The sequence below is a fragment of the Chiroxiphia lanceolata genome, chromosome 21 (assembly GCF_009829145.1).
Source record: "Chiroxiphia lanceolata isolate bChiLan1 chromosome 21, bChiLan1.pri, whole genome shotgun sequence".
NCBI lineage: Eukaryota > Metazoa > Chordata > Aves > Passeriformes > Pipridae > Chiroxiphia > Chiroxiphia lanceolata.
This window is the reverse complement of record NC_045657.1, coordinates 6,293,768-6,321,463: the sequence shown is the minus strand read 5'-3', so window position 1 is coordinate 6,321,463 and position 27,696 is coordinate 6,293,768. Positions and strand designations below refer to the sequence as shown.

The 27,696-nt window shown below is 47.4% G+C and overlaps 1 protein-coding gene across 6 annotated transcripts; it reads right to left on the bottom strand.

Annotated features, from left to right (window-relative positions):
* Positions 1-653: 653 nt before the first annotated feature.
* SLC25A25 (solute carrier family 25 member 25) lies at positions 654-27,544 on the bottom strand. 6 transcript variants are annotated; one of them, XM_032708006.1, is made up of 11 exons: positions 23,313-24,332; positions 7,628-7,754; positions 7,460-7,547; positions 6,986-7,021; positions 6,588-6,699; positions 5,738-5,896; positions 4,851-5,003; positions 4,633-4,740; positions 4,218-4,385; positions 3,592-3,742; positions 654-3,178 (listed from the first exon to the last, which is right to left on the bottom strand). In XM_032708006.1, the coding sequence occupies exons 1-11, from the start codon at positions 23,340-23,342 to the stop codon at positions 2,994-2,996; spliced, it is 1,317 nt and encodes a 438-aa protein (XP_032563897.1). In that variant the 5' UTR covers positions 23,343-24,332; the 3' UTR covers positions 654-2,993. The 6 variants fall into 6 exon arrangements, with proteins under 6 accessions (XP_032563897.1, XP_032563891.1, XP_032563895.1 ...); XM_032708000.1 differs by lacking the exon at positions 23,313-24,332 and adding an exon at positions 15,948-16,195; XM_032708004.1 differs by lacking the exon at positions 23,313-24,332 and adding an exon at positions 10,216-11,370.
* Positions 27,545-27,696: the final 152 nt, after the last annotated feature.

The window sequence follows — 27,696 nt, the reverse complement described above, 5'->3', positions numbered from 1 at the left end:
TGGGAGCAGCCTTGAGCGCTGCGGTCCAAGAGTGCATCAATAACAATCTCAGCTGACTGAAGCTGACACTGCTGGAGAGCTCAGGTTACAAGGACCCAGACTTTATGAGTGGATTTATAGCTGAATAAAAGCCTTGAATTACAGTCAGAGACATAAGGAACCAACAAATCCAGCCTGGCCCCCGCAGCAAGTTTTGTTAACCAAATCAGAGGCCACCTGCACTACCAGCCATGGCTCCTGAATGACCTTCAGGGTTAGCTCCTGGTTGGGTTGTTATTTAAGAAAAAAATTGTACAAAGCCTTTATTTTGAGAACCCTGTAAGCCAGGTTCTTCCAAGGGGATAATTGGACTGCAGAGCTTTCAGTTTTTCTGGGAAATTTACTTCTCTGAACAGCGTGTTATGGATACTGCAGAGATGAGCAAAGTCCAGCAACACTCAGAGACAGGTAAACAGGGTCTGAACATCCCTGACTCATCACCACCAGCATTAGCCTTGGTCTTGCTGTCTTTGCATTTAAGAATTCTGTCCTCCCAGGTCCTCAAAGGGAGAATCCTTCCCAGCGTTGGTGACCTTGGTGAGAATTATCCCAGGAAAAGTCTGGCCACAAACATCATCACAAAACCACAGCAGGAAAGAGATGCAGACACACAGTATCTCTTTAACAGACCTTTATTAGCAGACTGTTCCCTACATGAAGAATCCGAGTTAGATTTGCATTATAACAATTTGTGGTTACAGCTACAAAGATGGTTGTCATTTTGCATTGATTTTTGCATTCTGATATTCATATTCTCATTAGGCCACACTGGTAGGAAGGAGCCACTGCAGAATTTATGACAGGTCTCAGGAAGAGGGGGGTGGAAAAAAATCATCACTAATCCAGATTGGTTAGATTTCCAAGTGGCTGCTATTGACAGCACTGAGAGTTAAGGCAGAGCCTCACCTGGGAGACACTCCATGAACCACCAAAATCTGTCCAAAAAAAAAGCAGCTGCTGAGCGCTAGCAAATCCTTCTCCAATTTCTCACACACATCTCCACAGTGTCCTGCATGTGATGAGCACTCACTCTGCAGCAGGGTCTTCTGATTCAGCCTCAAAGCACTGATTCAGCTCATGTCCAAGTGCAAGTTTCCTTCCACCTCTCTGGAAATGTGTATTGTCTTTAGTCCCTGAGATTTCTCTCCTCCCCCCTCACCTAAAAATTCCCCAAATTGCTCTTAGTTAGCTGTTGTGACATCCAACATACACAGACCTTCTACTTCCCAACTTCAGCCATCCACCCAAAGCCTTTCAGCCACGCACAGAGGCAATTCCAAACTAAGGCAAGCCTCACAGTGCACCCTCTCCCCAAGCTTCTGCTTCCTCACCTGCTCCCTTCTCTCCTATGGCTTCTTGCTACAGAATTTCTCTGGGCTGAGGTCCTTCAGCAACAACCCCAGATGTGGGAAAGGCAGCTCAAGCCCCACAGGGAAGGTACACGAGTGACTTTAGCGTCCCTCCCCACGACTCAGCTGTGTGATGTGAGAGAACTAATAGAGAACTTTTTAAAACAGGAGAAATATAAGCACAGTAACAATATTTAAACAAGTCTATAAAAATAGTCTGACATAACTCTGTTCAAATAAATACAAAATAAATATGCTTTAAGCAGTAAAACAGTGGAATGCAACGCTGGTCCATTTTGCCCAAAATGAAAAGTTGAATGAGGATCTTCCAGGCCTCAGAAGTCGGATCCTATTAACTAAAGCAGCCCATAATGCAGTCAGAGAAATTTTAAAGCCATCTCTTTCCCTTAGCCTTGTGAAAAGCACCCTTTGAAAGACAAGCAAGCATGTCTTCAGGACTGAAAGCCCACCTCTCCCAGTGACAACCAGCCCCTCTCCCTAACACCCCTTCCCACATTCCTGACTTGGGGCACCCACGGAAACCTGAACATCCATCTACCAAGAGGTCTAAAGAGAGAAATAGCAGCGTAGGCACGGGGTTTGGAAAAGGCCCAACAGCTCTCCTTGGCACCAGGCAGAATGGAATTGAGAGGTCCATGCAACGCTGCACAGGGGCTCTCACGTCGTGCTGGGAGCACAACTGCACAGGAGCTGTGAAATATTGTGTTTGTTCACTAAAGCCATGCATCACGGTGCTGGTCAGCCCAGGGCCCTCCTGCCTTCCCCTTCCCAAGCCCCTGCTGAGTATAAGACAAGCCAATCCCAGCATGCAAAGGATACAGGCATGCAGGCTCTAGTCTGCTGCTTCTGTTAGTAAGTGCATCTTGTTAGTGGGTTTATGAGACACACTTAAACCTATAAAAAATAAATAATTCTAATTCTTCATCAGGCTGGCTTAAGCAACCTTCAGCCTGACTGGATAAACCACTGCCCACCAGCCCTCCAAACCAGTATAGATCAAAATTACATTTCATGTCAAGTCTTGGAAGCAGAACATGAATGTCTCCTACCCAAAGGAATATTTGTAAACATTATAACAAGCCCGGTGTGGCAGCAGCTCCTACACAAGGTTTGTACAAATTTAAACAATGGGTAGGAAGTTAAACAACTGAATGGAAAAAGCAGCTCTCTGAATGGAAAAAGAAGCTCTTTCAGCAAGTCAGAAGGTGCTCATCCATAGGCAAACAGCTCTGTACAGGCAACAGGCTGAGGGCAGACCTGTAACCCAGATCTTTGCTACTCTGTCATACTGCTGGGAACTGACCTCAGCAACTCCTGCCCTAAGATTCTCTCAGGAGTTCACCTCCTGGTCTCCCAAAGGCCCAACAAAAAGGACCACGTGATGGTTTATGTGGAGCTCTGAGTAGCAAGATGGTAAAGGACACCAGATCCTCCCCTCCCCCTTACTGACTCACAAACAATCTGGGATTTCACAGCTTTGCTTAGTCAGCTTAGTGTCGACACATTCACAGAATGAGAGATGGCTTATACGTCTTGGGATCGCATCCCAAGATTTCAGAGTTCAGAGTCCTCAGCATCTCCTGGTCACCGTGAATCCACGCCCAGAGTCATCTTCAAGTTCTCATACACCACGTAGCTGATGCTCACAGCTGGGATCACCTTCATGAAGTTCGGCGCCAGACCCCGGTAAAGCCCAAACGCTCCCTCTGTCTTCAGGATGTGTTTGAACAGTCCCCTCATTGTCACCTCGGGAGCACCCTCCACTGAAGCTGCAACAGGGAAAGACACAATAAATAACGCAGCCTAGGTGGTGAAAACATGTTAAGAGCAATTCTGGGTCACATGCTTCCAGATGTTCACAGAGCAAAGGTGCTTTGTGGGGGACAACATTAACTTCTCAGCACACCACGGTCACGCTGCACATCACCACTATTTTCTCAAACTGCTGTACAGACACCCTTAGCCAAAACTCCTGACCTAAGCAAAACAGAACCTCTGTCCTGGAAGTCCTTGGCCCCAGTTGTTGAAGGGAAGGACAAAGTCCACTTGCAGCATCACAAACAGCCCAGGGCTCAGCTGCACGGGCCCAGCTGAGGCTGTTGTCACAATATTTACACTAGAGAACCTTTACCCTGCTTAGAAACCATGCCAGGGGTTCCTACTGCTCCCAGTAAATTCTCACCTTGGGCCTGCATGCGTGTCCTCACGAGAGCCAGTGGGTAACTGGCAAGCTGTCCACAGGTACTGGAGATGGTGCCACAGGCCAGCAGGACAAAGACCCCGGGGTCGGCACTGTTGACGGCATAGCGCTGCAACCAGGTGTTCTTTAGTGTCTGGAAGGAACAAGCCCAAAGTCAGCAGTGAGAAACAATCAAAAGAATATCACATTTCATAGAAGATCCAGCTTAAAGGCCCAGGAAGCTACGTGCAAGCTCAGCCAGAAGCACAGGGCTTCTCAAATCTTTTTAAGCTTCTGTTACTGTAGTGTCCCGGGGAAAATCCCTTTTTTACTTTGCTGCTGCAATTTTCTCATGAAAAGAAACAAGTGACCGTGCACGATGTTGACTATGGTTTATGAAGTAGAATCATTGTATTGGATTATCTTTTAGGCCATTTGGGGTAAAAAAAAGAAATCCATTTGTGCCCCATAAGGCTGATCAGGAAAGCCTTGATAAATTACTTAAAGTCCTGTAGTGACTGACAGGTGTGACAGTGATAAAGCCACACAAGCAGCACAGCCCTATAACAAGTTAACAATAATATATAATGTAACATAATATAATAATTGTTAGTTTGAAGGGTTCATACCTCATAGACTGCCAGGTCAATACCAGCATATGGAATGATTCCAAGCATGTTGGGGATGTAGCCTTTGTAGAAGGCAGACATTCCTTCCTTTTTAAGGATGTTTTTGGCACAGTCCAACATGCCCGAATATTGTCCTGTCTTCCTTAGAGCCATTCGTGTTTTCAGAACCTGGGAGACAAGAATAAATACTAAGAATAAATACAAGAATTAAGGCCTAAAGGAGAATCAGCAGGAGACAAACGTACAGACAATGTCATTAAGAGCACAGAGAGCCAGGACAACAGCAGTGTCCTGACAGCAGCACTTGATATCACCTCCAAGAACTCATCAATTATCACAGTGCTGGTGTTCTACCCACGTTTTCCCATCCCTGCCCTTGACACAAGCCCCCCTGGGCTGGGCTATCCTTCCTCACCTCCATGGGGTAGATGCTGCTCTGTGCAATGGCCCCAGCCAGAGAACCAGCCAAGAGCCGCTCGTGGATCCTCAGCATCTCCTGGTCAGTACCAATGAACCGCTTGATCTGCAGAAGCCAGAACAGACAGACATTAAGGCTCCGTGACCTATCTCAATCACCTCCTTCTTCTAAGACTGCCCTTCTGCAGCCAGACTTGTCTGTGCCCTTTCACTCACCTGCTCATAGGCCATGAACTTGATGGCCGATTCGGGTGCGATCTTGAGCACGTTGATGCCGTTCCCTCGCCACAGTGACCTCGGCCCACCCTCCCGGATCATCTGAGTGAACCCGCCGATGATGCACATGTTGTTACTGCGGGAGGCATGGACCTGGCAGAGAGAAGCAAGCCTGGATTAGTTCCAGTCCCGATTACGACAGCCCCACGTTTTTCCGTAATCCAGGGACAAAAGGGCGCTTTTTTATTTATCCAGAGATTTGCCAAGGCTTTAATCCCTCCCAGATAACTACTACAATGGGAAAGCAAGATTCTTTTCTTTTTTGCCAAGTCTACCGTTAACTAACGAATCTAATCAATATCTCCCCTCTGGAATGGGAGGAAAGGTTAAATAGGCTGTTTTTTTCCCATACCTAACTTAATATCAACTACCCATCAACTTCTCAGCTGGTTCACGAGCAGGTGCAGTGACAAAGCAGGCTAAAATCAAGATCTTCTAACTCTTTTCTAATACTGAGTACAAGCTCTGCCAAATGAACACCACATCCACTTCAACTCTCATGGCCTCAGGGGTCTCTCAAGTGAACACAGGACTTGAACTTGTTTCACCAAACCCCAGCTTTTCCACAAAGCTGTAACTACTGACAGTTTTTACATGTCTACCTCTCAAAAGATTCTCTGTATTTTTTCTAGTCAATGAAGAATAACTTTTTAACATGGCTTCCATCACTCAAATAATCCAAAACGCTTTCAAAAATGGCAATATAAGAAGTTAACCCTGGCCACAGTGCTGTACTGTGCTGATGAACATTATCATCTCCTAGGCATCCATGAATATTAAAGGAATCTGCTCAGGTATTCAAACAAAGTGGAACTGCTCCATCATACCTGCATGAGCACTTTCAAGCGGTCCAAGGGAGCTGTACAGGTTCTGGACACGGCACCTGCACCTCCACCTGCAACCAGGTGTCTCCACCACATCCCTGTCTGCCTCTCTTCCACTGTGAACTCATCAGGGACAGTCAAGTTCTCTCCTACATCAAAGATCTGCAAAAGTAGAAGGTGTTGAGAAATGCTTCATCAGCAGTGATTTTGCCAAAGTTTTACTGCTCTTTGTCAGTGCAAAGTGTTGAAGTTCTGGATATGCTTATTCCAAGTCAACAGCTTATCTACAGCCGTTAACTGCTGTGTCTGGCCACAGGAGCTGCCACTGGTACACAACATGTCACAGGAGGAAGATTTCTGTCCAAGAACCTGGCAACTGCTGAACATTTGTCTGCATCAAAATACCATGGATCGTGGTTAGGAACAAACCAACTAGCTGCAGGCAGCTGCATGGCAAAAAGGCTGGACCTTTCTGGAATCTTCCAAGCTCGCAGCCAGTTAAGCCTCATTACCTACTATTCACACACAGAAATATCCCCAGGAAGGATGGCTGCCTGTGGAATCAGTTTCTAGTTTTAACAGGTCCTGAACCAGTCAGGGCTGGCCAGTGGCAGGAGCTCTCAGAGCTGCCAAGAGAACACCCTCACCCCCCTGAAGAACATGCAGTTATCACTTGTGCCTCCAGCTGTGCCAGTGATAGTTGGCAAGACCACAGGACAGGAAGCAATTGAGCTTCCAGGGCTACAGGGCAGCTATGAACCATGAAGAGAAAGATAGGGACTGTGATAGCAGCTCCTGGGGAACAAGAAGCTGGGCAGAGACCAAGACTTGCTGCAGAGGAATCATTTCTTACCGTGGAGTGCTTCCAGTACAGGATGATTTCAGGAATGTTCTCCACTGGGTGCAGCAGGTGATAGTCTCGCCACTCATTCCAATCAATTGTCATCGTCCCATTTTTATCCATGCTAAAAAGATTTATCATCAGATGAGTACAGGGTCCCACTGGGTGACAAATTCCTCCTCCCCTTCCCTTTGATTATTCAGGCTTACACCAAAAAAAGCTTTGCAAAGCAACTACTAAAAGACTTCTAAAAAGACACAAGACAAGGCTAGGAAATCTTCTATTCACCAGACAGAGAGGGCTCTCTTTCCTCCCCTCTCTCTCCCTTCTAACCAGCCCACAGCAGTAGTTGGACCCCCTCTTATCAAAGTCAGAGACATAACTAACACTAAAGGGAAAATTATACTTACTAGGTGACAGGACCCCAGAAGTGTCCCGTCCTTATTCTGACACACAGGCAAACAGACAGAGGGAAGGTAGCAGAGGAAAAAAAGAGGAAAAAACAGCACAAATAAGTGGTTGTTAACATGTTAGTGCCACATGCATAAAGCACTCGGCATTTCCAAAGAGCAACTGCACGGTCCCTCTCCAAAGCAGCAAGCTCAGGGCAGCAGGACAATCAGACAGGGATGCAAATAGCTCAGATACAAGCACTTCCCCTCAACAGGTCAGGGAGAGACTCTGACAGTAACTCTCCATAAAGCATTATGACTTTATTATGTCAATTCATGGGGGAAAATCAAAATTAAAAGTAATAGGAAAAAAAGGGAGGAGCTGAAGTAATTGGAAAGTGTGTACAGGGTAAAAAGAGATAGGTGTTCCACATCCCTACATTTCTTTCTAACCCCCTCAACATAAAACAGAAAAAACAATGGAATCTTCACCTCTTGAGTATTTTCTCAGCCTGCTGTTCAGAGATCTTGACTCCCAGGTCCCGCAGAGACTGTACAATCTCCTGGGCGTCGATGCGGCCTGCAAAGATCAGCCAGTGAGCTCAGGTACATGTATGACAAGCTAACACAGGCACTTAGTCCATTCATGAGCATACTCACCATCATTCTTTTTATCCAAACTCTTGAAGACCAGTCTCAGCTTCTTTTCATGGTCTTGGAGATAGTGAACAAATTCCTCAAAATCCAGCTGTCCATCCAGGTCCTTGTCTCCAGCCTTCACAATTTTCTGTTCAGAAAACAGTAAAAACCTGTCAGTCCCTTTGTTCATTCAGACAGGTCAGCCCTTTCTTCTACCATATTTAAAGATCTTTTCCTACATGACTTTGACTTTTCCTCCAGAAAGTCAATGACAGAATTATAATTCCTCAAAGAAATTTGAGCAAAGCAGTAGCATAGAAAAGTCACCTGATTCCAGCTGTCTTCCAAAGTTCACTATGCAGGCAGAATGCCTCATGCTTTTATCAGGGACATGCTGCTAGTGTAGTGTGTCTAATCTCAGGACTGTATCTTAACACCTTACAAAGCCCTTGTGAAGGTTCTTGAACTAAGTATGAGGCAACAGATTTGCATTAAAAGTGAATCACAGAACTCGAGGTAATAAAAAAAAAACTGAACAGAAGGAATTTCTTGCCTGCTATGATCCTTAGAGAAGTAAGCTCCCTCTGGCAATAACTAATTCCAACCAGCAAAAGCCTGTCCAGCTCTAGTGAACACAGTCAAAGATAAAAACCCCTGTGAACTGGTTTAGGCACCCTGAAGCTATTTGCTTTAATTACACAACTTTCCATGAGATGCATATAGAGCAAGAAAAGGTTCTTAGTAGGACAAAACTAAAATCAAGATCAAACTGTGCCAGACATCTAGGACAGGGTAAATGACTAATTAACTCACTGCAGCATGAGGCAACAGCCCATGGACTGCCCTATGTAAGGGCATATGGCTGCATGACAGGAGAGGTGATCTCCAGACTGCAAGAATGTGGCTCAGGGAGTTCCTATTTCCCTTCTTGTTCAGTCACTTGCCTTTGACAGCTTTTAAGTCTTTTTCAACATCAATCAGTGAGCAACACTAAATGAAGTATGATTCAGTCCACTGCATCACCCAAAGTTTTGTTTCAATGCTTGTAACATTTATGTTAAGAGCAAATGGGTTGTCAAGGAAGCTCTGAGCTGAGATCAAACACTGGGTTAACCCTCCATTCACCGATATTTCGTTCAATATTCAGGCTTCAAAGGTAATAAGCAAACCTAAGCTTACTGTGATATCTCCTCACTCTATGACCACCAGTCCCCTTCGTAAGCCTTAAGTCTTTGTTTCAATGCCATTTTAAATTACTTCAATACTAAATAATTTGCTATTAAAACTCTCTCACCCACTAAGTCCTGTCTCTTTAGCCTTAATGCTATGAGGATTATTCCTAATCACTTTCTGAACCTTAAATAAGAAAGTGCTGTCCCAGCTGCCCTGACCTTCAAGGTATGCCCAGTATTCCCAACCTGCCATTTATCATATGACTGTTGTAAAGTTCAGATACGACCTCACATTCAACTTGTGGGCTAAATATAGACCAACACCCCTTGCCTGTCAGCACACTGGGCTTGAACAGCTGAATCAGGGCTTCCCCTCTCACTGGCAACCCCCAAACAGTTGACAGGCATTAATAATTCGGAGGCCCTGTAAGAGAGATGTGACTGTGCAACTGCTCCTGCTCTCTCAGCACACCCTAACAACCGCAGAGAGGTGCCAGGAGTGATCAGAGACCACAGGCAATAAAAGTTTTGCTCTGCTCACCTTCCTCCCCCACAATCACAGAGCAAAGACACCATAGGCCTGACCGACAGTAACCCACAACACACGTGTGAGGGGGGTGGGAAAGCCAAGCATCTTCTCCAGAGATGTGAACAAATACCTGCCTGCAGCTCTTCGCCCCTAACAGCAAATATGAAATCTGGTCACTGACAGCTATTTTGGCCACAGAAGTTCCTGTGGTGACCTGCACAGTCACAGGACCTTACACATTTCCCAGCTTCCAGCATCCCATCTATGTCTCTGCACAAAGGTATAAAAAGCCTCCCCAGCTTTGCTGATCAATAATCAGCTCTCTGGGCTTACAGTCTGGTCATGCAAAAGAAGTAGCGACAGGATGGATTTAGTGCATCTCCCTTCCGAAGCAAAAGGTTCTTGCACAGTCTCCTCCAGCTCAGCCCACCCACCTCTGGCTGAGTCACTCACATGGACCCGCTCTCCTGCTCACAGCACAAACCTGCTCTCCTTCACCAGCTTGAGCTGACACTACATTACACACCTCCTGTCAGAAGGGAGGCAGGATGCAAGAACAAGGAAAAGGAAGAGGATGTGGAAACGTATCTGAGCAGACCAGTTGAAGCAGAACACTCTGTAATTTGGAAAACCCCTTTCTCTATTTAACTCACATCAAATCAGCTGGTTTAAAGTCTTGAAGGCACCGAGATCTCACCCAATTCAGAACAAAAGAACGAGAAAGAAAAAAGTCCACTCTACGCTGCTTCAGCAATCCCTGCCAAGGGCCATGAGAAGTGTGTCCATGCTGAACTCAGTTATTACAACAGAGTCATCACAGACTTCTCCCCCTTTCCAATCAGCCACTCGGGGTGTAGAGACCACCCCTCCATCACTCTCTCCCTCCCATTCCTCCCTCGGGGCCATACCTGCTTCCACTGGCGGTAGGTGGAGAACTCCTGGGAAGGAATGAAGAGGCTGAGGCGGAAGATGGATTTGAGTTCGGCCGGCAGCCCCTTCGACTCAAAGTATTCAAACTCCGTCTCCCCGAGCACCGGCACGTACAGACAGAGGCAGAGCATCTTTCTGAGCCCCAGACTCAGCTGCCCTGCTCAGACCCACCGGGAAGGAAGGGAAGTAAAACTGAATGATTCCCCTCAGCTAATTTCAGTGCGTAGTGGAAAGGAAATACCAGCAAGTCTCATGACACATGCCTATGAGCGAGGCTGGCTCTGGTGGGATTGGCTGCACAAGCCCTGCCCTTCTACTTAAAAGGGAAGCCGGGGCTGTACAGTCCCACCCATCTGACACAGAGCAGCCATGTGAGCTGCTCCCATTGCTCAACACCTGACTCCCATTAACCCAGAACCCTTACATCACACTCACCACCAGTTAACTCTTACTGGGTGTCCCTCTTAGCTCAAGAGGCTTTGGCCAAGGGCCAGGACACTTGCTTGCTGTTCCTGACATCCCCATCAGTCCTTCCTGATCCTGTTCTCTCCTCTGTGGTGATTTATACAGGCAGCACAGTAAGGATCAGTCTTGATCATAACCTTTCCCACCATGCAACATAGGAGAACTCTCATTGTCTTCCAGAAAGTTCTTCTAAAACACAGTAAACAGCAGGATGCCAGCCACTTACTGCCTTCATACACGTTTAGGATATCCAGTTAAAGAAACAGTCTTGAAATTCCACTTTTACAAGGTTACTTTGCTCTACCAGAGTTGATTGGCTTTGTTGCAAGTTCTCCTAAAACCACTTGTGTCAGCTAGGAACAGGCAACCCCTGCACACCAAGATCTCTCCCCTCTGCAGCACTCCAGTGTTACTAACACAGCAGCAATAAAGCCTGTGGAGGTTTGTCATTGTGCCAAATACACAGAAAAATCACCCAAATCAAGGGTAGGCTTCAAAACAGCCCCAGCTGTTTCTAAGCCTCCTAGCTAAGCATCCACACAGCAGTTACACCAGCTTAATATTTTCCCTCCTCTTCCAACCACAATTAAACATTGCAGTCAGATCTGTGCTAAGAGAAGTGGCACGGGCAGAACAACATTTTCCAGCTTCTACCCTTGACAATTTAACTACTTTGCAAGCGAGTTCCTGAGGTCTCATTAGGAGCAAGCCAGGCTGGAGGGAGGGTGGCACAAGCACCATTTAATGCAGATACAATTACAGGTTTCTGAGCATTTAGTGGAGTTTGATGTATGGGATAACACCAAGCTCACCAGAGAGAGTACCAGAGCGTAACAACACCGCTCAGGACAGAATTACTGATTGCTAATGTGAATTGTAAAATAAAGTTATAGTCTTGATATTTATCAGAGAGAAGCTATCACACAGAGAAGATGCAGAAAGCCATAGCCCCTAACCCAAACTCTAATCCTGTCTGCACCAGAAGTAACACAGTGTGTTTGCTGAACTGGTTCAAGCCAGCCCAGATAACAGCTTTCGCCACCACTGCGGACACAACAACATTTTCTGGTGTTTGCTGTGTTCAAACAGCCTGTTTGGCAGAGCAAAGTCCAACCAGCACTCCCCTCCTCAGGCCCCCATGCACAGGGGGCTCTTACGTCTTTACCGTGGTATTTTGTTCTTTAAAGCAAAGCCAAGGTCTGTAATGAGTTGTTTGTGGAGCTGCATGTCAATCACACAAACTGGGAATATTTAATCTGGGGCTTTATTTCAAGGATTTTTTTTTTTTAAAGCTTAATGGATCATGACCCACAGGGACTCAGTACCCTTGAGAGTTGTGGCCTACAGTCTCCTCTGCCCTCTCTTAGGCACCTCACCAACCATGGCACCGCTGCCATGTTACCTAACCAGGCTTAACCTACTCCCTGCTGACGTCTCTCCACACGAAAACAAGATCTTCTCAGGGACTCCAGATCCTCTTAAAGATCAGCTGCAGCAGCTCACTGCATGCACGCCAACAGCACACCCCAGCCTTCCCACCACTCTTACTGCAAGCAGCACCCCAATGCTACATCCCCCCCAACTACTGACCAGCACCAAACACCTTCAGCAGCCTGACCGAGGAGAGCAGAGCAGCTCCCTCCCCAGCAACAGGTACTAAGTGAACAAATCTAACTCAGATTTGCTCCACAAAGCCTCAAGATCCTCAGCAGTCCTTCCCACGAGTTGCCAAGCATCACTATAATAGCTGCTTGGCAGCTCAGTTGCTATGCCAACATGATGCAGATTTTCCTAAGGAACTCTGTTTGGAGTTGGCAGCTAGAGACAAAAGGCAAAATCGGCACATTTTAGGAAAAAAAGCCCTACTACCTACGTCATAGGAAAGGAGAAAGCTAATGAGGTTAAAGCTGATTTTAAGCAGGGTATTAATTACAGGACAGCAAGCTAAGAAGGAGAGACAGATTACGAATGAAGTTTATACCAGCAATTCAGGTTATAATGACAAAGGGAGCTTAAACAAGCATTAAGAAGTTTTTAGATTTCACCTAAAAAAATCCTGGTAAAGCTGGAAGTACTCAAAAGCCAGGCAGCTCTCCAAGGCTGCAGGGATCAGCACTTCTGGGACATTAGCATGGGGTCACTGCTCAAGTCTTAGCACACACAGAGCTGGTCCTGCTCCCCCAGCCCCTGTGGGCAGCACACCCAGCCCAGGGCTTCAGGCATGAGCTACGAACAGTACATCCCTCATTAGCACTGTCTATTCCTGATCAAACCAAGGACAGGGCACAGAGCACCAAATAAGGTCACTCCTCCCTGATACTTCTTCCAGCCACCAATTCTGCCAATGAGGCCATTTTTGGGTGATGTAGAGCCAGCCTGGCTGATATCCTCTACTAAAGGGAGCAGTATCTGGGTTTGTCTACCTTCACAGCTCACTGTTCTTGTCATCGAGGAAGCTGCCAACTCATTTTCATTTTATTTATAGGATTTGGTTCTTCTTTAAATCTGCACGAGTTACCAGTTTCCATACCCTGCCATTCCAACACTAACCTTTCCAAGTCATTTGTACTCTTCTAGGCATCTGCTTCATCACTGATTTACTACATCAGCTCCAGAACGTACCTCCCAAAGGATGGAAAGATGCAGCCATACAAGGAGCAGCAAAGTACGCTGTTTAATTTTGAATTTACTTTGCTAAAAAAAAAGTCTCTAAAAATATCAAGTGCCAGCGAGCGTCACAGTCACATAACATCCTCCTTCAGAGGCAAAACAGCTTCCTGGGCCCCAGCCCTATTGCTCGAAGGTTTCACTGGGTTCTGCTGACTTGGTCTCCTCTAATTTCTAGAAACTAGCTTATAATTAATTGGACAGTACAGAAAGTCCTCAAAAACACAGAGAGTATGAAGGAGGGGAGTTAATAATTTAAGAGACCCCAGGAGAGTAAAGAGGTGCAGCCAGCCAAAGCTTTGCAAGGGAAAGGACAGAGACCAGGGACAGCAGACAACACTACGCAGTCTTTGACACAAAGGTAACCAGGACAGGTGACCTGTTCCACTGACAACACGCAGATCCAAAGATACAAGTCCAGATAGTGACATCAGGGGCAGATTATACGTCTCTCCTGTGTACACACATCCGGGGCAAACACAACACATCAGCAATCAGCATTTTCTTCCACATTTGCAGAAACAGCCTCATGTTGAAATCGTTACCTTCAGGTAAGGTTCTGAGGAGAAACACACCAATGACAAGTGGAGACTGAAGAGACAAGGCCAGGAAGCCCCTCCTCTCAAGTCTATTGATACATGACAATTCCTTAACACCAGTATCAGGTGTCGTATTTTTTGTGTTTTTAGCAAATAGGTAGTTACAGGTGTTTTTACAAAACAAAGTGGCCTACCAGCCAAGAGACTGCTCCCAAGGTCACAGCCAGCCAGTGGCAGAGAACAAAAGCCCCCACATCTTCTGTAAACACCAAATAATACTGTTTGCTCACAGTGGTTTATTATCTCTCCCTAAGGCTGTATGAGACTTTTCCCAACACTTCTCCTTCAGACAGGTAATTAGAACACTGATATCTGATCAAGCACAAACAAGTCATTGCAGCTTAACAAGTTGCTGTCCATCAGCAGAGCCACAGTGGCTGGATGCAGCATTAGCCGGCCTGAACTACAAGGTAAAACATATCTGCATAATCCTCAACAGAAGAGCTTTACACTGTGTTTTACTTTACAATCAGGGCAGGCTAAAATTACACAGTCACAACCTCCTGGCAGATGGGCAGTTACTTCCTAAGATGCAACAACTCCATTTTACCACATCTTTATCCTCTAGGTATTTCTCCATTAGCCAATTTTAGGGTTCCTATGCAGTAAAGCTTCCCAGGGTCACACAGGAAAGAGGAGATTGGTATCAGCTTTCAGAGAAAGCTTAATTTCTAGGTGTGAACAGATGGACTCTCCCTGACTGAGGGTCTGTTGTTCCCTAGAAGATACCAGAGATTTTCAGCCCTACACTTGCAAGGCTTTCATCACAAGCTACTTCAGTTCAGAGCCTCTGTCCTTCTTCAACCTCTGTGCACCAAAGTCCTCCTCTTCTCAGGACGCGCATGCTCCTTTTTTGGAAGGAGATGCACAGTGCTAACTGCTAAGGATAGACATGAAGGCAAAAGTCCCTGCAGATTTTTCAGTCTGATTCAAGCAGGGAGTGGCTTCTGCTCCCCAGAATGAGAAATGCCGTCCTGTTTCCATTCAAAACAGCAGCAGAATAGGTATTAAGCTCCTCTACAACTTAAACCTGTACGTCCCCCATTTTAAAAAGAAACCCTGCAGCAACAACCACACCTGATTCCCTGTCAAATAAGCTGGATCCTGAAAGTTACACACCCTTGCAGCCCTTCAGCATCATCCCCAGCTCCCGCCTGTAGTAGGGGTTATGCCCAAGTCGTTCTCCCCTAATCCCAGGTCACACCCTTGGTCTTAAACCACATGTAGTCAGAGCTGACTGCACCATCCTCAGGGGAGACAGACAGCATTCCCTCCCCATCATAACACACTAGAACTGCAGTCGGCCAGCACTGTGCTGGAAGCCCCAGCACTAAACTAAGCAGCTTTTGTTCACCTCCCCCCAGACAAAGCCTCACCATTTATTCTTTGCCAACTGTGCGCCCCCACCACCTCCCTGCTCTCCCATCCCCTGGGAACTTCCCATCCTCACGCAGATTTTAGTCTCTCCCTTGTGCCACCCGCTCCCCAGAGACAGGCTTTACTCTCTTCCGGGCTGTGCCGTTCAAATAATACAGCCAGTTACTCATTTGCCCAGCACATGCAAGTTTTACCAGAGGCTTGCCAAATTACCAGAGACTGACTCAGGAACGTTTTAGGATCTATCCGATCCGTTGCCGGTCTCCAGTGCAGGGGTGGGATTCACCATTAACCTGCATTATCATTCCCTGTCCTCTCAGTCATGTTGCTAAGGAACCCTGGAGACCCCACACACTCCTTCTTGCCCCTAAACAGCATTTTTTGCCCACTCAGAACATCATGTTTGGAAGGTTAGATCACCTCCTCTCTTCGGTCATTCCCCTGCCCCCCCTTCCTTTCTAACAGACACCCTTTTTCCTGTCCCTCTCCCCCCTCCCCAAATTCACACACACACTCCAATTGCAACAGCCCTTCTCCCACAGACCACACACTCGGCTGTCATGTGCACCAACCCCTCCTCAGGCCCCTGGATGTCCCATTACCTTTGGAAAATGCTCTGCGGGTCCAACCACCAGTAGGATAGTTGGTCTCCTTTCAGTGGGATCAGTCCCTCTGTCCTGTGTCTTCCCCAACATCTTTGGCCCTTTCTCCCCGGGGCCTGGAAGTGGGGTGGTGTTTCTGGCCTCATCCTCTTTTTCATCTGCAGGACCTTGGCATATGGCCCTGGGAAGGAAGCTAGACAGAAAATGCCACAGGGTCTGCAGCATTGCTGCTCCAGAGAGCATCCCGGGCAGGGAAACCCTGCGCGCTCGGGAGCTGCCCGCTGCCAAGGATGATGTGACTGCACTACCAAGCACCCCCAAGACGGGAATCGGCACAGCAGCCAGCGGGGAGGTTCAACCCAGCGACTCCACAGGCTCAGAATTCTTTACAGACCGCTCCTGCGGACGCTTCCTGCCTTTTGAAATTGCTGCTACTGCAGTCGTGCCTGGCCTGACAAGTAGCTCATTGTACCAGAGCCTCAGAAATCTGATGGTAACAGACAAAGCACAAGCCCCCTTGGCAAGGAGACGCCGAGAGACGCTGAGCTTTGGAGACGGCTTGGACTGAGAAGCCGAGACGCTGCGCTCGGGAGGCAAAGCTAAAGATGAGCTTCTCAGAGCTGCCAATGGAGCGGCGCGTCCCGGCTCATCCCGGCGGCACGGCAGGGGAGCGGGGAGGCTGAGCAGCGATGCTGAGCACCCGGGCTGCGTCCCCACTGCAGCAGTGCCCAGCCAATCCTCGCTCCCAACGCTGCGGAGCTCCGGAGCACGGCAGCGCGCGCAGCCGGCCGGGAGCGCGCCCCGGGCCGCCCGCACAGGAGCGCGCCCGCGGGCACGGAGGGCAGCCGGGTACCCAACCCGAGCGTGGAACACACGGCCCCGAGGGAACGGGATGGTCCGAGGGATGCGTGTACCCGTGCCTGCAGCCTCGGCTGCGGCTCTTTGTTAGGGCAGCAGATGGTTGTGCGGAGAGAAGCCGGCTTTGCCCAGCCACAGCCGCATTAACCTCCAACTGCACTCTCTGTCGCTCCCTGGTCTATTATAGTCTCATCCGAGCCTACAATAGCTCTTTGGTGCTGCATTGTGCTGCTTCCCTTGGCGCCCAGCGCAGCACAGCGACGCGCCCACACAGCGTTTACGGCCATTCATCTGTGCAGGAGCTGCGCTTAAACCAGCGGCGCTTACCCGGACAGGCCCAGCTCTGCTGGGCGAGCCCTGAACCACCCAGCCAAGGCTAGGACCAGCCAGAGCAGGACTACGAGTAGATATCAATATATAGGCACAGATACCAATATATTCCCTGGATTTCTGCAAGAAATGCCACGTTTTCCTCTCTGCTGCCCCAGCAGCAATTGCTCCTCCACTGGTGAGGACATTGGTCTCCCACCACAAGAGTCAACCCACTCTGGAGGAACCCAGCAACATTTTCCATCTTACTTCATATTCCCAGGTTCTTTGCATCCACAGACAGAGGACACTGCATGCCTCACTTCCAAACTATTATGACTTTTCCATAAGTTTGGGGGTTTTAACATGCATGGAAATGAGTACAGATCACAGCTTCCATCACTCAGGCCTCCCTACCCACCATAGCAAAGCAAGATCCACGGGGAGCAAAGGACGTCAGTTTTCAGATTTTAACTTTTGAAACTGATAGACTGCAGCACACTTCTGTTATACAGATATTAGATGTGAAATTAAGATCCAAAATCTGGAAGGTCTGCAAGCTTTAAGTAGCCAATCTTCAAATAAAGGAAAAACGCTAAACATCACGTTTGGCAACTTGCTGAAGTTGAATTCCTGTAACCGACCTGAGTAATGGAAAAAGTGAGAGACAAGTACATAGCAGACATCACATTAAAAAAGAATTCTTTTGCAAATACACCAGAATTACTTAGGAAGAAAAAAATGCTCTTTAATCACAAGGTCTACAAAGAGTACGCAACAAAGTTTTTTATCTTAAAACTTGACCCATGCCAAAAACTAACCACATAGAAAAAAATTTTAAAAATTCAGAGGCAGTAACACTGGGATGGGGGTGTGGGAAAGCCCTGCCCCTCTCCAAGGAATGGCACAGTCCAGCTCTAGCTGGGATGCAGTCAGAAGCCCAGGCAGAAAAGACTGAGGAATTCTTGTCATGCTTCCATTATCTTGAGCTGCTGCCAGTCATCACAACTACAAGCACAAAAGTTAAACTGCTTTCTAACACAAAGTGAATCAGATCCTTTAAGATGACATTTGAAAGTTTTTAATGCTCTCAAGCCAGAAGAACAAAGCAGATTTTCTGAACTGGGCAAGGTTCTTCAAAATCAGCTCCTATTAGCCTAAGGCTGTGGTTTCACAAGCAGCTGTGAGCTAATCTGAAGCTTTCTGCCACTAAAACAAGTCATCTCACACATCCACATAAACCCTGCGCTTACCTTGCTCCCCTGCTCCTCTCACAACCTCATTAAACCAGCCAAAAATTACAGAGCTTTCTGCTGGGGTAACCAGTTGAGGCTACTCATGGATGGGGTCCAAAAAAGTGTGGAAAGGGCATCCAAGCTGCCTGTGGCTGCAGGCAAACTGCCCCACCACTCACAGAGCTACAAGCCACGATACAGAAGGCAAAGCACCCATGTGGGACTTGAGATTTGTCCTCTGTGGTCACTTAATACTTACGAGGTCCCATTAAACAGCTGATGTTACCTGACACTACTGCAATTGTTGCCCTGCAACAGTATTAATGTAAGTGGTGTGTGCACAGCAGGGATCCCATCTTCCTTTGCTCATGCAGAGATTTCATAGGAAAATAATAATTTGTGCAAGAAATTACATGCCTGGGGTGCAATTATAGCAGAAACTCAGCAATGCTTCCTTGGCCTCTGTCCTCACTAAAAGAAACCTCAGAGGAATTCTGCCACCACACTAATTCACACAGCTCCTTGAGAACAGACAGACTTTTCTAATCATATTTAGGAAAAAAAATTATTTTACCAAGTGGGAAATTTTATTAGGTCAGAATAATAAACCTCGTAACAGCAGGATGATTATAGCTAGAGGCAAGACAACTGCTCTCCTACAGGGAATTTGTAGGGAATTATTACCCTACCAACACCACCACAAAGCCAATCATTCACACGAGAGAAAAGATGCAATAAATACTGTGAGTCCAGCCTGAAGGGTGACACAAAGGAACATATGAGGAGCAAGAATTCACTTTTTCAAGAAATCATGAACACCTAGGCCACAGTAAAACAGCCTTCCCAACCTCAGCTTCATTAGGAGACAGGCAGTCCTCCAACTCCAGCTGTTTGCATGATCCAAACCTGGGGTTTAAGGCAGAAAAGCAGGAGGGCTGATCTGAACGCTGGCTCTGGGCCAGCACACCAGTCACTGGGGACAGAAGGCGCCTGTGGCAGCTGGCCTGGGAGTCCTACACACCAAAATGGATAGTCATTAGATAGCCTGAGGAGACACCAACAATAAAGTTCTGTAATCTACCCAAATGGAGACAAAACAGAAGGGAAAGAGCAAGAGAGTGATGTGTTTTGCTCAATTAAAACTATTTTCCTTAGTACCACAAGCTGTCAGAGGGAAATTTTGTTTAAGCCACAAACCCAAGTTATGTTGTATCTTCTTCGGCCACATCATCAGGCTACATTCTCAGTACCTGTTAAGTCTAAAACTCCAGTTTTCAGACAGGCCTTTTCCAGGCTGGTAGTACCAGACAGAAATTCAGACTTTTGCTTTAAGATGGCTTCTAGAAGACTTTTTTGAGTAAATGCACAGCATTCTCCCACAAGCATGTGAGCCTCGTTACCAATGAAGAGCTAACGTGAAAAATGTGAGAGGGAGGGCAAAAAGAGAAGGGGGCAGAGGGAAGGGAGCTGTGCTGGGAGCAGTGACCCTTCTCCTCCTCAGCACAGGAAGAGCTGGCACTGCAGTCGCCGGTTCCTCAGGTGACCCTGCAGGAACCATCCGTGACTCACCTCCTTTGGGAGCTCTCCTGGAAGCACCCCAAGGAGCACTGCTGCCCTCAAGTGTGTGTGTGTGTCACCCACAGACAGCACCCAGCCTCCCAGCTGAGATGGGCCACCACGACTCTACCAATTACCTCTTATCTTCTCAAATGGAATTTCTGAAAGAGGAAAACATTGAATACTTCAGACTTTTTAGAGAGCCAAAGTTAAGCCTGCATGGTGCTTCTTAAGACACAAAATCTAAATGTCTTGGCCACTGCTGCTTAAATAATTAAACTGTCTGGTGACATTCAAGTAGATTCATATATTAAGGTGACACAGTATAGCTCAGGGAACACTACAAAGAAACCCAGGTCACCTCATTACAGGAACCCTGGCACAAGCAATTAACTATCCCAGCTGATACATTCAGGCATCCAGGGGCCAGAGCCAAGTACAGAAATACAGACAGAGCTGGCCAAGGAGGGGGAACACACAGCCATTGCCCAGAACAGCAAGTTCCACCAAGGTCGTATTATATGAGGAACAGGGATAGACCAACAGACTAAGGGCATCCTTAGTACTCCAAAATTAGAAAATTAACTTCTTGCTGCACCAGACAATTAAACAGGAAAAGACCTAGTGAGAAACGATGGCCCTGCAGCAGCCCAGGCCCAGGCTTGCCCTCACACAGTTCTCCTCAGGCTAAACCATGTAGGTTCACATACCAAACAGCTTTGCCTTTCCAAGCAGCTCATGATCTAAAAATTTCAGCAATTTCTCTTAGAGCAGAATTCCCCACTGTAAGCCACTCTAGCTGCCAGAAGCTCCCCTGCAGCTCCCAACATGAGCTGGAAAAACTAAGACATCTCTGCTGTCTCCCCACATGGACACCAGTTATCACAGCTACGCTTCTCCACCCGAGACAAAGACCGGGCCGTCATTAAACCGTGCTCATGTCCCACATTCAGGGGGACAAATATAGCCATAGGACATGAACAAGAACAAAGACTCATTTACCATTTGCTACAAGTAGGTCTGTAGGAAAAAACTCCCTCCCCCTTCTCCTCCTCCCTCCGTGATACAACATATCATGTTGTACTGTGTGCAGCTGAGAGCACAGGGCTGCAGCACCATCATTTTTTAGGGCTCTCAAACAGGAGATCAAGTCCTTATTATGATTTTGATGTCATTTTATTAAAACTTATCATCAACCATTTAAGGGTTCTGTTCAATATTAAACCAGATTAATTTAAAAATAAAAATTAAAAGAAACAATAAGTATCCTGAAGTCTGGAGTTTTTTTACCTGCTGTTATCTCAGTAATCTGACAACTTCCTGAGAGGTGGGGGGTTGACTTCTTCTCCCAGGCAAGCAGGGACAGGACAAGTGGAAATGGCCACAAGCTGTGCCAGGGGAGGCTCAGGCTGGACATCAGGAAGAATTTCTTCACTGAAAGGGAGGTCAGGCATTGGAAGGGGCTACCCAGGGAGGTGGTGGAGTCCCCGTCCCTGGAGGTGTTCAAGACACAACTGGACATAGCACTCAATGCTAAAGTTTAGTTAAAGTGGTGGTGTTTGTCAAAGGTTAAACTTAATCTTGCAGGCCTTTTCTAACATTAATGATTCTAATAATCCAGTTGTATGAGAATAAGGAGACATTTCCACTACTTACCAAGGTATTGAGCTCTGGTCACTAAAGAATGCCCCACAGAACACACCTTAAAAGATCAAAGCACTGCTGCATATTCTACACAGGCACATTCAGCTGCCTTGGATCAGTTTTGTTGTCTCATTTCACTCACTGGGGCTCCTACAGGCATTCACTTCCCTCCAGGGTTCAGAACAAACACCATCCTGCAGGAAGCAACACTATGAGGCCACACCGGTGACATGCAGGATGCCTTTCTAGAAGAGACACTCTTACACAACACTGACATTTAAAACTTATGTGCTCCAGTCAAAGTGGCACCTACATCTCCCAAAGGTCAGCCAGCTTCCTTCAGTCGTTTGCACCGCGAAAACAGGACAAAGGTCTCTTCTAAATAAGCCTGAGAACCACCAGGCTTCTCCAGTTTGCTGCAAGGCTGGACAAAAACAATCCTGGAAGAACAAACATCCCTCGAGTTATATACCTGGTCCTGTAGGTACATGAACGTAAAGCAACACTTGCCTACTCCGTAATTTTGTTTGTTTGTTTATATGCAAGGGAAACATGCAAGAGCAAGTTTCTCTTGTATGTCTTTGCACCTAAAAATTGGCTTCCAACCTCCCCTTGAACACGAGGTGAACACACACTGCCCATTTCATACATTAATCACACCAAGGCAGGGCTGATGGCCAGAGATCCAGACTGAGAAAAGACTTTCACGTGAAGGTGTGAGATTCCCTGCCCTCCAGCCCCTCCCTCCTCCTGCTGTCCCTGCAGGACCTCTGGCAGCAGGGTGCCAGCCCTTGTCCCCTGACATTCCCTGTCCCAATGCACCCTTGGCCCAAGGCTCTCACTGTAGGCCAAGGCTATTTATAACCAACACTGAGCCCACAAGTTTCTCTTGTGCTAAAGCCAACCCCTGTATTTCTTCTCAAAGCCTTTTCAGCAGCTGTCAAGAACTCATGTGATTGATTACAAGGAGTTCATTTGCGTCATTAGCCTAAATCAGAGAAGGTAACAGGACCCAAAATTCACACCAACTCATCCACTCACCACAGATCTGAAGGCTTTATCTACAACTAAATCACTGACCTACAGTTCTGCTCTTGCACAAGTGCATGAGAACGGGGCCTCCATCAAACCACACATTTCATAATTTACAAAGAGCAGCAACAGGCCTCTGGTCGCTACAGACCCACAAAATATGATCTATTGTGCTTATTATTTTAATAAACATTATTCATAAATGTGTGTGGAGTTAATTAATGTGGTTTTGAAAGCAGTTTCATCCTGTGTTAAACTGGTTCACGGTATCCACATTTGTCCTTTGGGATTAGTAAGGAGATGGGTGGATGAGAAGCTGTTGGTAAATAACTGCTGAAAGCAGCAGGAGGAAGGGTATCAACTGGAATTTCAATCTGTAACAGTGCTTTGCTTGTCTGATACACCCTTGTGTTGCTCAATCCTTCAGGATGAATTACAAAAGCCTGGCTAAAAGCTCTACAACTGCCCCAGCAGGATTCAAGACACACAAACCAGGAAGATGTAAAAATGCATATAGGTTTGGAGTTGTATTGTGAGATCTAAATGTATTTAGGTTTAAAGAGATATTCCAGTCCAGATTAAAGAACTGTATTAGAATTCTGCTCTTTTTATCATAAACAGACTTCTGTTACACAATAAAAACTCAGGTCCTCCAATTCCAGATGGCTGTGAATGGGAAACAGGTGAAAGCATGACACAGGAAAGAGTCCCTGCTCCTTTTGCCCCTTACAGCTGCTGAGAATTCCAGTACATTGTGCATGGTGCAACACGGAGTACTCGAAAGTTCTGGAGAGTCAAACAGTTACAGAAATAAAGAGCCTGAAAGGAAGAATTAAATGACGTCATGACAGGAGATAAAGTATTGATCAGAAACGAGATTAAATATTTTTATGCTTGCAACTGTTACAGTAGAAGGAATTTCCCAATCCATCCATGGAAGCACTTGCGAAAGAACTAACTGATCTGTTATCCCAGAATGGCACGTGTACAGCTGGAAGAGTCCACACACTTAAAAAGCCAAGTTGTTCAGAGGAAAGGCCTAAAGCAAACAGAACAGTGCAGTGTGGCTTTGCTTCTTTGGTACGTGGGAAAAGGGAACAACAGAACTTGTGGGGGAGTCTGGACAGCCAGAACCTTGAGATGAAAGAGGAGATACCAGGCTAAGAAAGAAGCGATGAAAGATTTCAGCAGAATGGGAGCTGATGTAGTTTCCCATGGGGAAGCTGATAGCAAGGGAGCAAAAGGCAGTCACATATATTAACTTGGGAGAGGAAAATATCACAAGGCCAAGGAGGATATCATCATTAGGGCAGAGCAACAGGACACGTGGAACTGAAAAGAGACAAGGGTCATGTGTGCTCTGTTTCTTGCAGTGGAGAGAACTAATCCAGCAGAAGATGCTCAGCACCACCACAGAAGAGGCAGCTGCAGACAAAGTTCACCACTTCAGTGTGTCTCTAGGCAGCTGTGATTAATTCCACCAGTTCAGACTGTCTGGAACTTCAGCGGCAGAGATGAGTTTTTAGAATGGCACTCCAGCCCTGCAGTTAATCAGGATCAGTAGGAAAACAGTTATATTAGCAAACACACAAATATTACCATTACACATTCTTTCAACAATAGGACATCTCCAGATACAGAGCAGAAAACACAGTTCTGGCTCAACTATCCATATTTCCATTAAGTGCATATTTCCTGTTCCATAAATCTATATAAAAGTCAGAAAGCAGCAGTAACAGGACACTGACCATTCCAGAAGTAGACAGAATTTAGCAGTAAAAGACTATCCCTTTACACAGTAGAACAAGAACAGCTGTAAAAAAATTCTTCACATTGTTATTACCACTTTACTGCCCAAGCAAAGTGAAGTATGTGGATTGCTTCATGCTGGCCAGTGCAAACAAACATTTCGTTACAAGGCTCACTGGTCTGGCACACTGTATTTGTCAAACGGTTTAAAGATAACAGCATGGGTTAAAAAAAAAAAAAAAAGAAGAAAGCACCGTTTACATAAGCAAATTCCACCTCAGAGGACATCTGAGTACAACCCCTTCTCTCCCCCACCACAGAAGGCCACCTCTAAAACAGAAGGCAGCAATTTTCCAAGAATGCCACAAAGGGTTTTATCTCAGCAAGCACTCTGAAGCAGTGAAGGAGCCAAAATATTGCTCATTTTCTTTTCGAGTTCAGCCCAAAACTTATTGTTACCACAAAGGACCTTCAGCCTACTGACGCAGGGAGATTAGCAGCTCGCAGCTGAGATTGGTGATAACCTCACATTACCAGCCCAGTGTTTTCTCCATCTGCTCCCAAAACGCTGGAAGGCAACTCCCATGTCAACTGTACTGCTGAATGGAAGGAAAAATAAAATGCACCAAGTAATTTACTAATCACAGGCAGTCCATGTGATTTATGCCTAAACTGGGCTCCAAACACCATGGCCCAATACATCAAAAGGGTTTTTTATCTTGATTAAGCACTTTTCTTGAGCGTGACCTCACATTAGTTAAGCATCAAGGTGCCATAATTAGCTAAGGATGGAGCAGAAAAAAGACTGACTTATTAATAGAACTGCCTGGGAAACAGGAAGTTTATTTGATTTTCCTAAGAACTGCACTAGGCGGAAGTTTTCCAGCCGGCTCTCCGAGGGCTGTTCCCACATTTTTAACTGGAACTAGAGAGTTTTGGACTCTGCATCCTCGTTCTTTCTTAAAGGATGGGGTTTACCCTGCTAAGGGGATGCTCTGCCATACAAACAGTGCTTTGCAAACTCTTAAGTGGTTTGGGTTGGAGAGAGAGCATTCAGTTCCAAACCCCTGCCATGGGCAGGGACACCTTTCACCAGACCAGGCTGCTCAGAGCTCCATCCAACCTGGCCTTGGACACTTCCAGGGATGGGGCAGTCCTCACACTATTCATCTAACCAGCCACTTCCCATGCAGAGGAAGAGGAGGCAGAGGAAGCAAAGGGCTGAGGAACAATACTGACAGACAAGGGCTTCAGTAGAAAGACAGGATTGTTAAGCAGCATCCAGCCAGCGCTTCCCTTCCACAGCGAGTTCCAGTCCCCGCAGAACGGTTCCTCTCTGCCGCTCCCACGGCGTGGAAAGCAAAGAAACTTCTCTGCTGGGAAGCAAAAACGCAGTTTGTTTTTAAGGTGCTTCCTCCCAGGGCTGGAGAATGTCAGGCTGGATCAAGTAACGTGCACGGGAAGAGCAGGGAATGCAAACCCAGGCGGGCATGCGGGCGTGACACAGAACATTCTGGGAGGTGAGGGAGCTTTGCCAGGGGTAAGGGACTGTACCCCAGGGATGGCTGCAGGTCAGTGTCACAGGGCATGCACGGGTGATTGACGTGGTACAGTCAGATTTCAGTGCTAAAATTTACCCAGCAGAAAATCATCATGGCAGTCGTGTTAATTTTAGAAACTAAGCCGCTCACGAGACCACAGTGCCAAGGAATTTTCATATTTTACAGCAGCAACCAAAGAGAAATGTTAGAAGCTAAGGTGTTGAAATTCAAAGTTAGAGAGGAACTAGAAACTCTAGAAAGGATGGGCATATGCAGATAAAGCACTCAAATTGAGGCGCCACTCCCAGAACAGGGAGAGAATATGAAATGTCACTTGAATTAAATATCTTTTCAGTGACTCAGAAGTTAAACTCTTCTTCCTTCCTGCAGGACTTAGGCACTGTGTCGTGGCACATCCCTGGCTGCACTCATGTGTTTATCTCCCATCCTCACGTGATACTGAGCTTTTTTTATGGCTCTGCACACAGACTACAAAAGACTCGGCAGGGACAAACTGCAGCACTGAGGACAAGCCTATTGCTCTCACAGACATGTAAATAGCACTAATTATGGTTAAATAGAGGACAATCATGTTGAACCTTGGAGCCCAGAACCCTCAGTGTACACAGAGCGGTGTGACCACAAAGGGCTTCTGATACTGAAAGAGAAAGCCAGTGCTGCACGTTTTTTTTCTTTTTATACACTCCATGTGCAAACTGTACAGCACAGCAGCCTCCCTACACTTCAAGATACTTCTAACCCCTTCAAACAAACGAGTCTGGCGTGCATAAGCCACCTTGAGCAAACTTGAGTAGCAACACTGTGCCAGATGGACTCATGTGAGGAAACGCGATGATGCAATAAAATTCCGGACTGCAGGAACCCCTTCTAAAGGATCTTTTACTAGTTTAAGTCAGCATGCAAGCTGCCCTGTCCTCGGACCTGGAGAAAGGCCATTTCCTTTACGGTTTTCTTCCTGTCCAAGCAACAAATTTTCAACCTTATTAACTGCGGGCAGTTAATACTGTACGTGCCTGCAGGGAGCGAGTAAACCGACTCCTCCGGGCTCAGTGTGCAGGTCGGCAGGGTCGCTTCGAGGCGAGTACCCAGAGGTGCCTCCCCGCTCCGTGGGGAGTGGAGCAGCGTCGTCACATCACACAGGGAATGTCCCATCTCGGTCAGGGCACACGCCGGTAATGGAAAGCGGGTGCTGCCGTGCTCCGCGCAGAGCCCCCGCTGCCTCGGCCAGGCAAAGCTGGAGGGTCTCCAGAGCCACTTCCCGCTCCCGAGACCCCCACGGAGCCGAGGGGGCAGCCCGACCCTCCCTCTCCCCCGGACCGCGGCACCAGAGCCCGTCCAGCCCCCGCCGCCCGCCGCTCACCAGCAGGTCCAACTCGGAGCGCTGCAGCCCGAGGCGGCCCAGCCCCACGGCCAGGTCGTGGACGCAGAGCGCGCCGTCGCGGTTCACGTCGAGCTTCTGGAACAGCGCGCGGAGCCGCCGCTCCTGCTCGGAGGCCTCGCACAGCGACCGCCCGCAGGACCCGCCGCTGCCGCCGCTGCTCCCTCCGCCCTCTGCCGGCGGTGCTTGCGGGGACCCGCAGGGGCAGAGGACACCGCTGACCACGGGGGAGGCGAGGGAGCGCCGCGCCCCCGGCATGACCCCGCCGCCACCTAGTCCCGAACACCGCCCACCCCTCACGCCGGGGAACCGGCAAATGGCGCCGCTTCCGCCTTCGCGCCACGCGCCGCGGCCGCCACGTGACGCCCCGCGCCACCCAATCACAGCGCCCGCCGAGCCTCTCGGGCCACGCCCTTCTCGCGTCA

What these genes read in the sequence shown, in the direction of transcription:
- SLC25A25 (XM_032708000.1), bottom strand. Translation starts at nt 16,190, where the DNA reads ATGCTCTCTGGAGCAGCAATGCTGCAGACCCTGTGGCATTTTCTGTCT. An exon ending in TTCTGGGGTCCTGTCACCTA is followed by an intron (nt 6,700 to 6,985) that starts GTAAGTATAATT and finishes AAATCTTTTTAG; the next exon opens with CATGGATAAAAATGGGACGA. An exon ending in GACACGCATGCAGGCCCAAG is followed by an intron (nt 3,179 to 3,591) that starts GTGAGAATTTAC and finishes TCCCTGTTGCAG; the next exon opens with CTTCAGTGGAGGGTGCTCCC.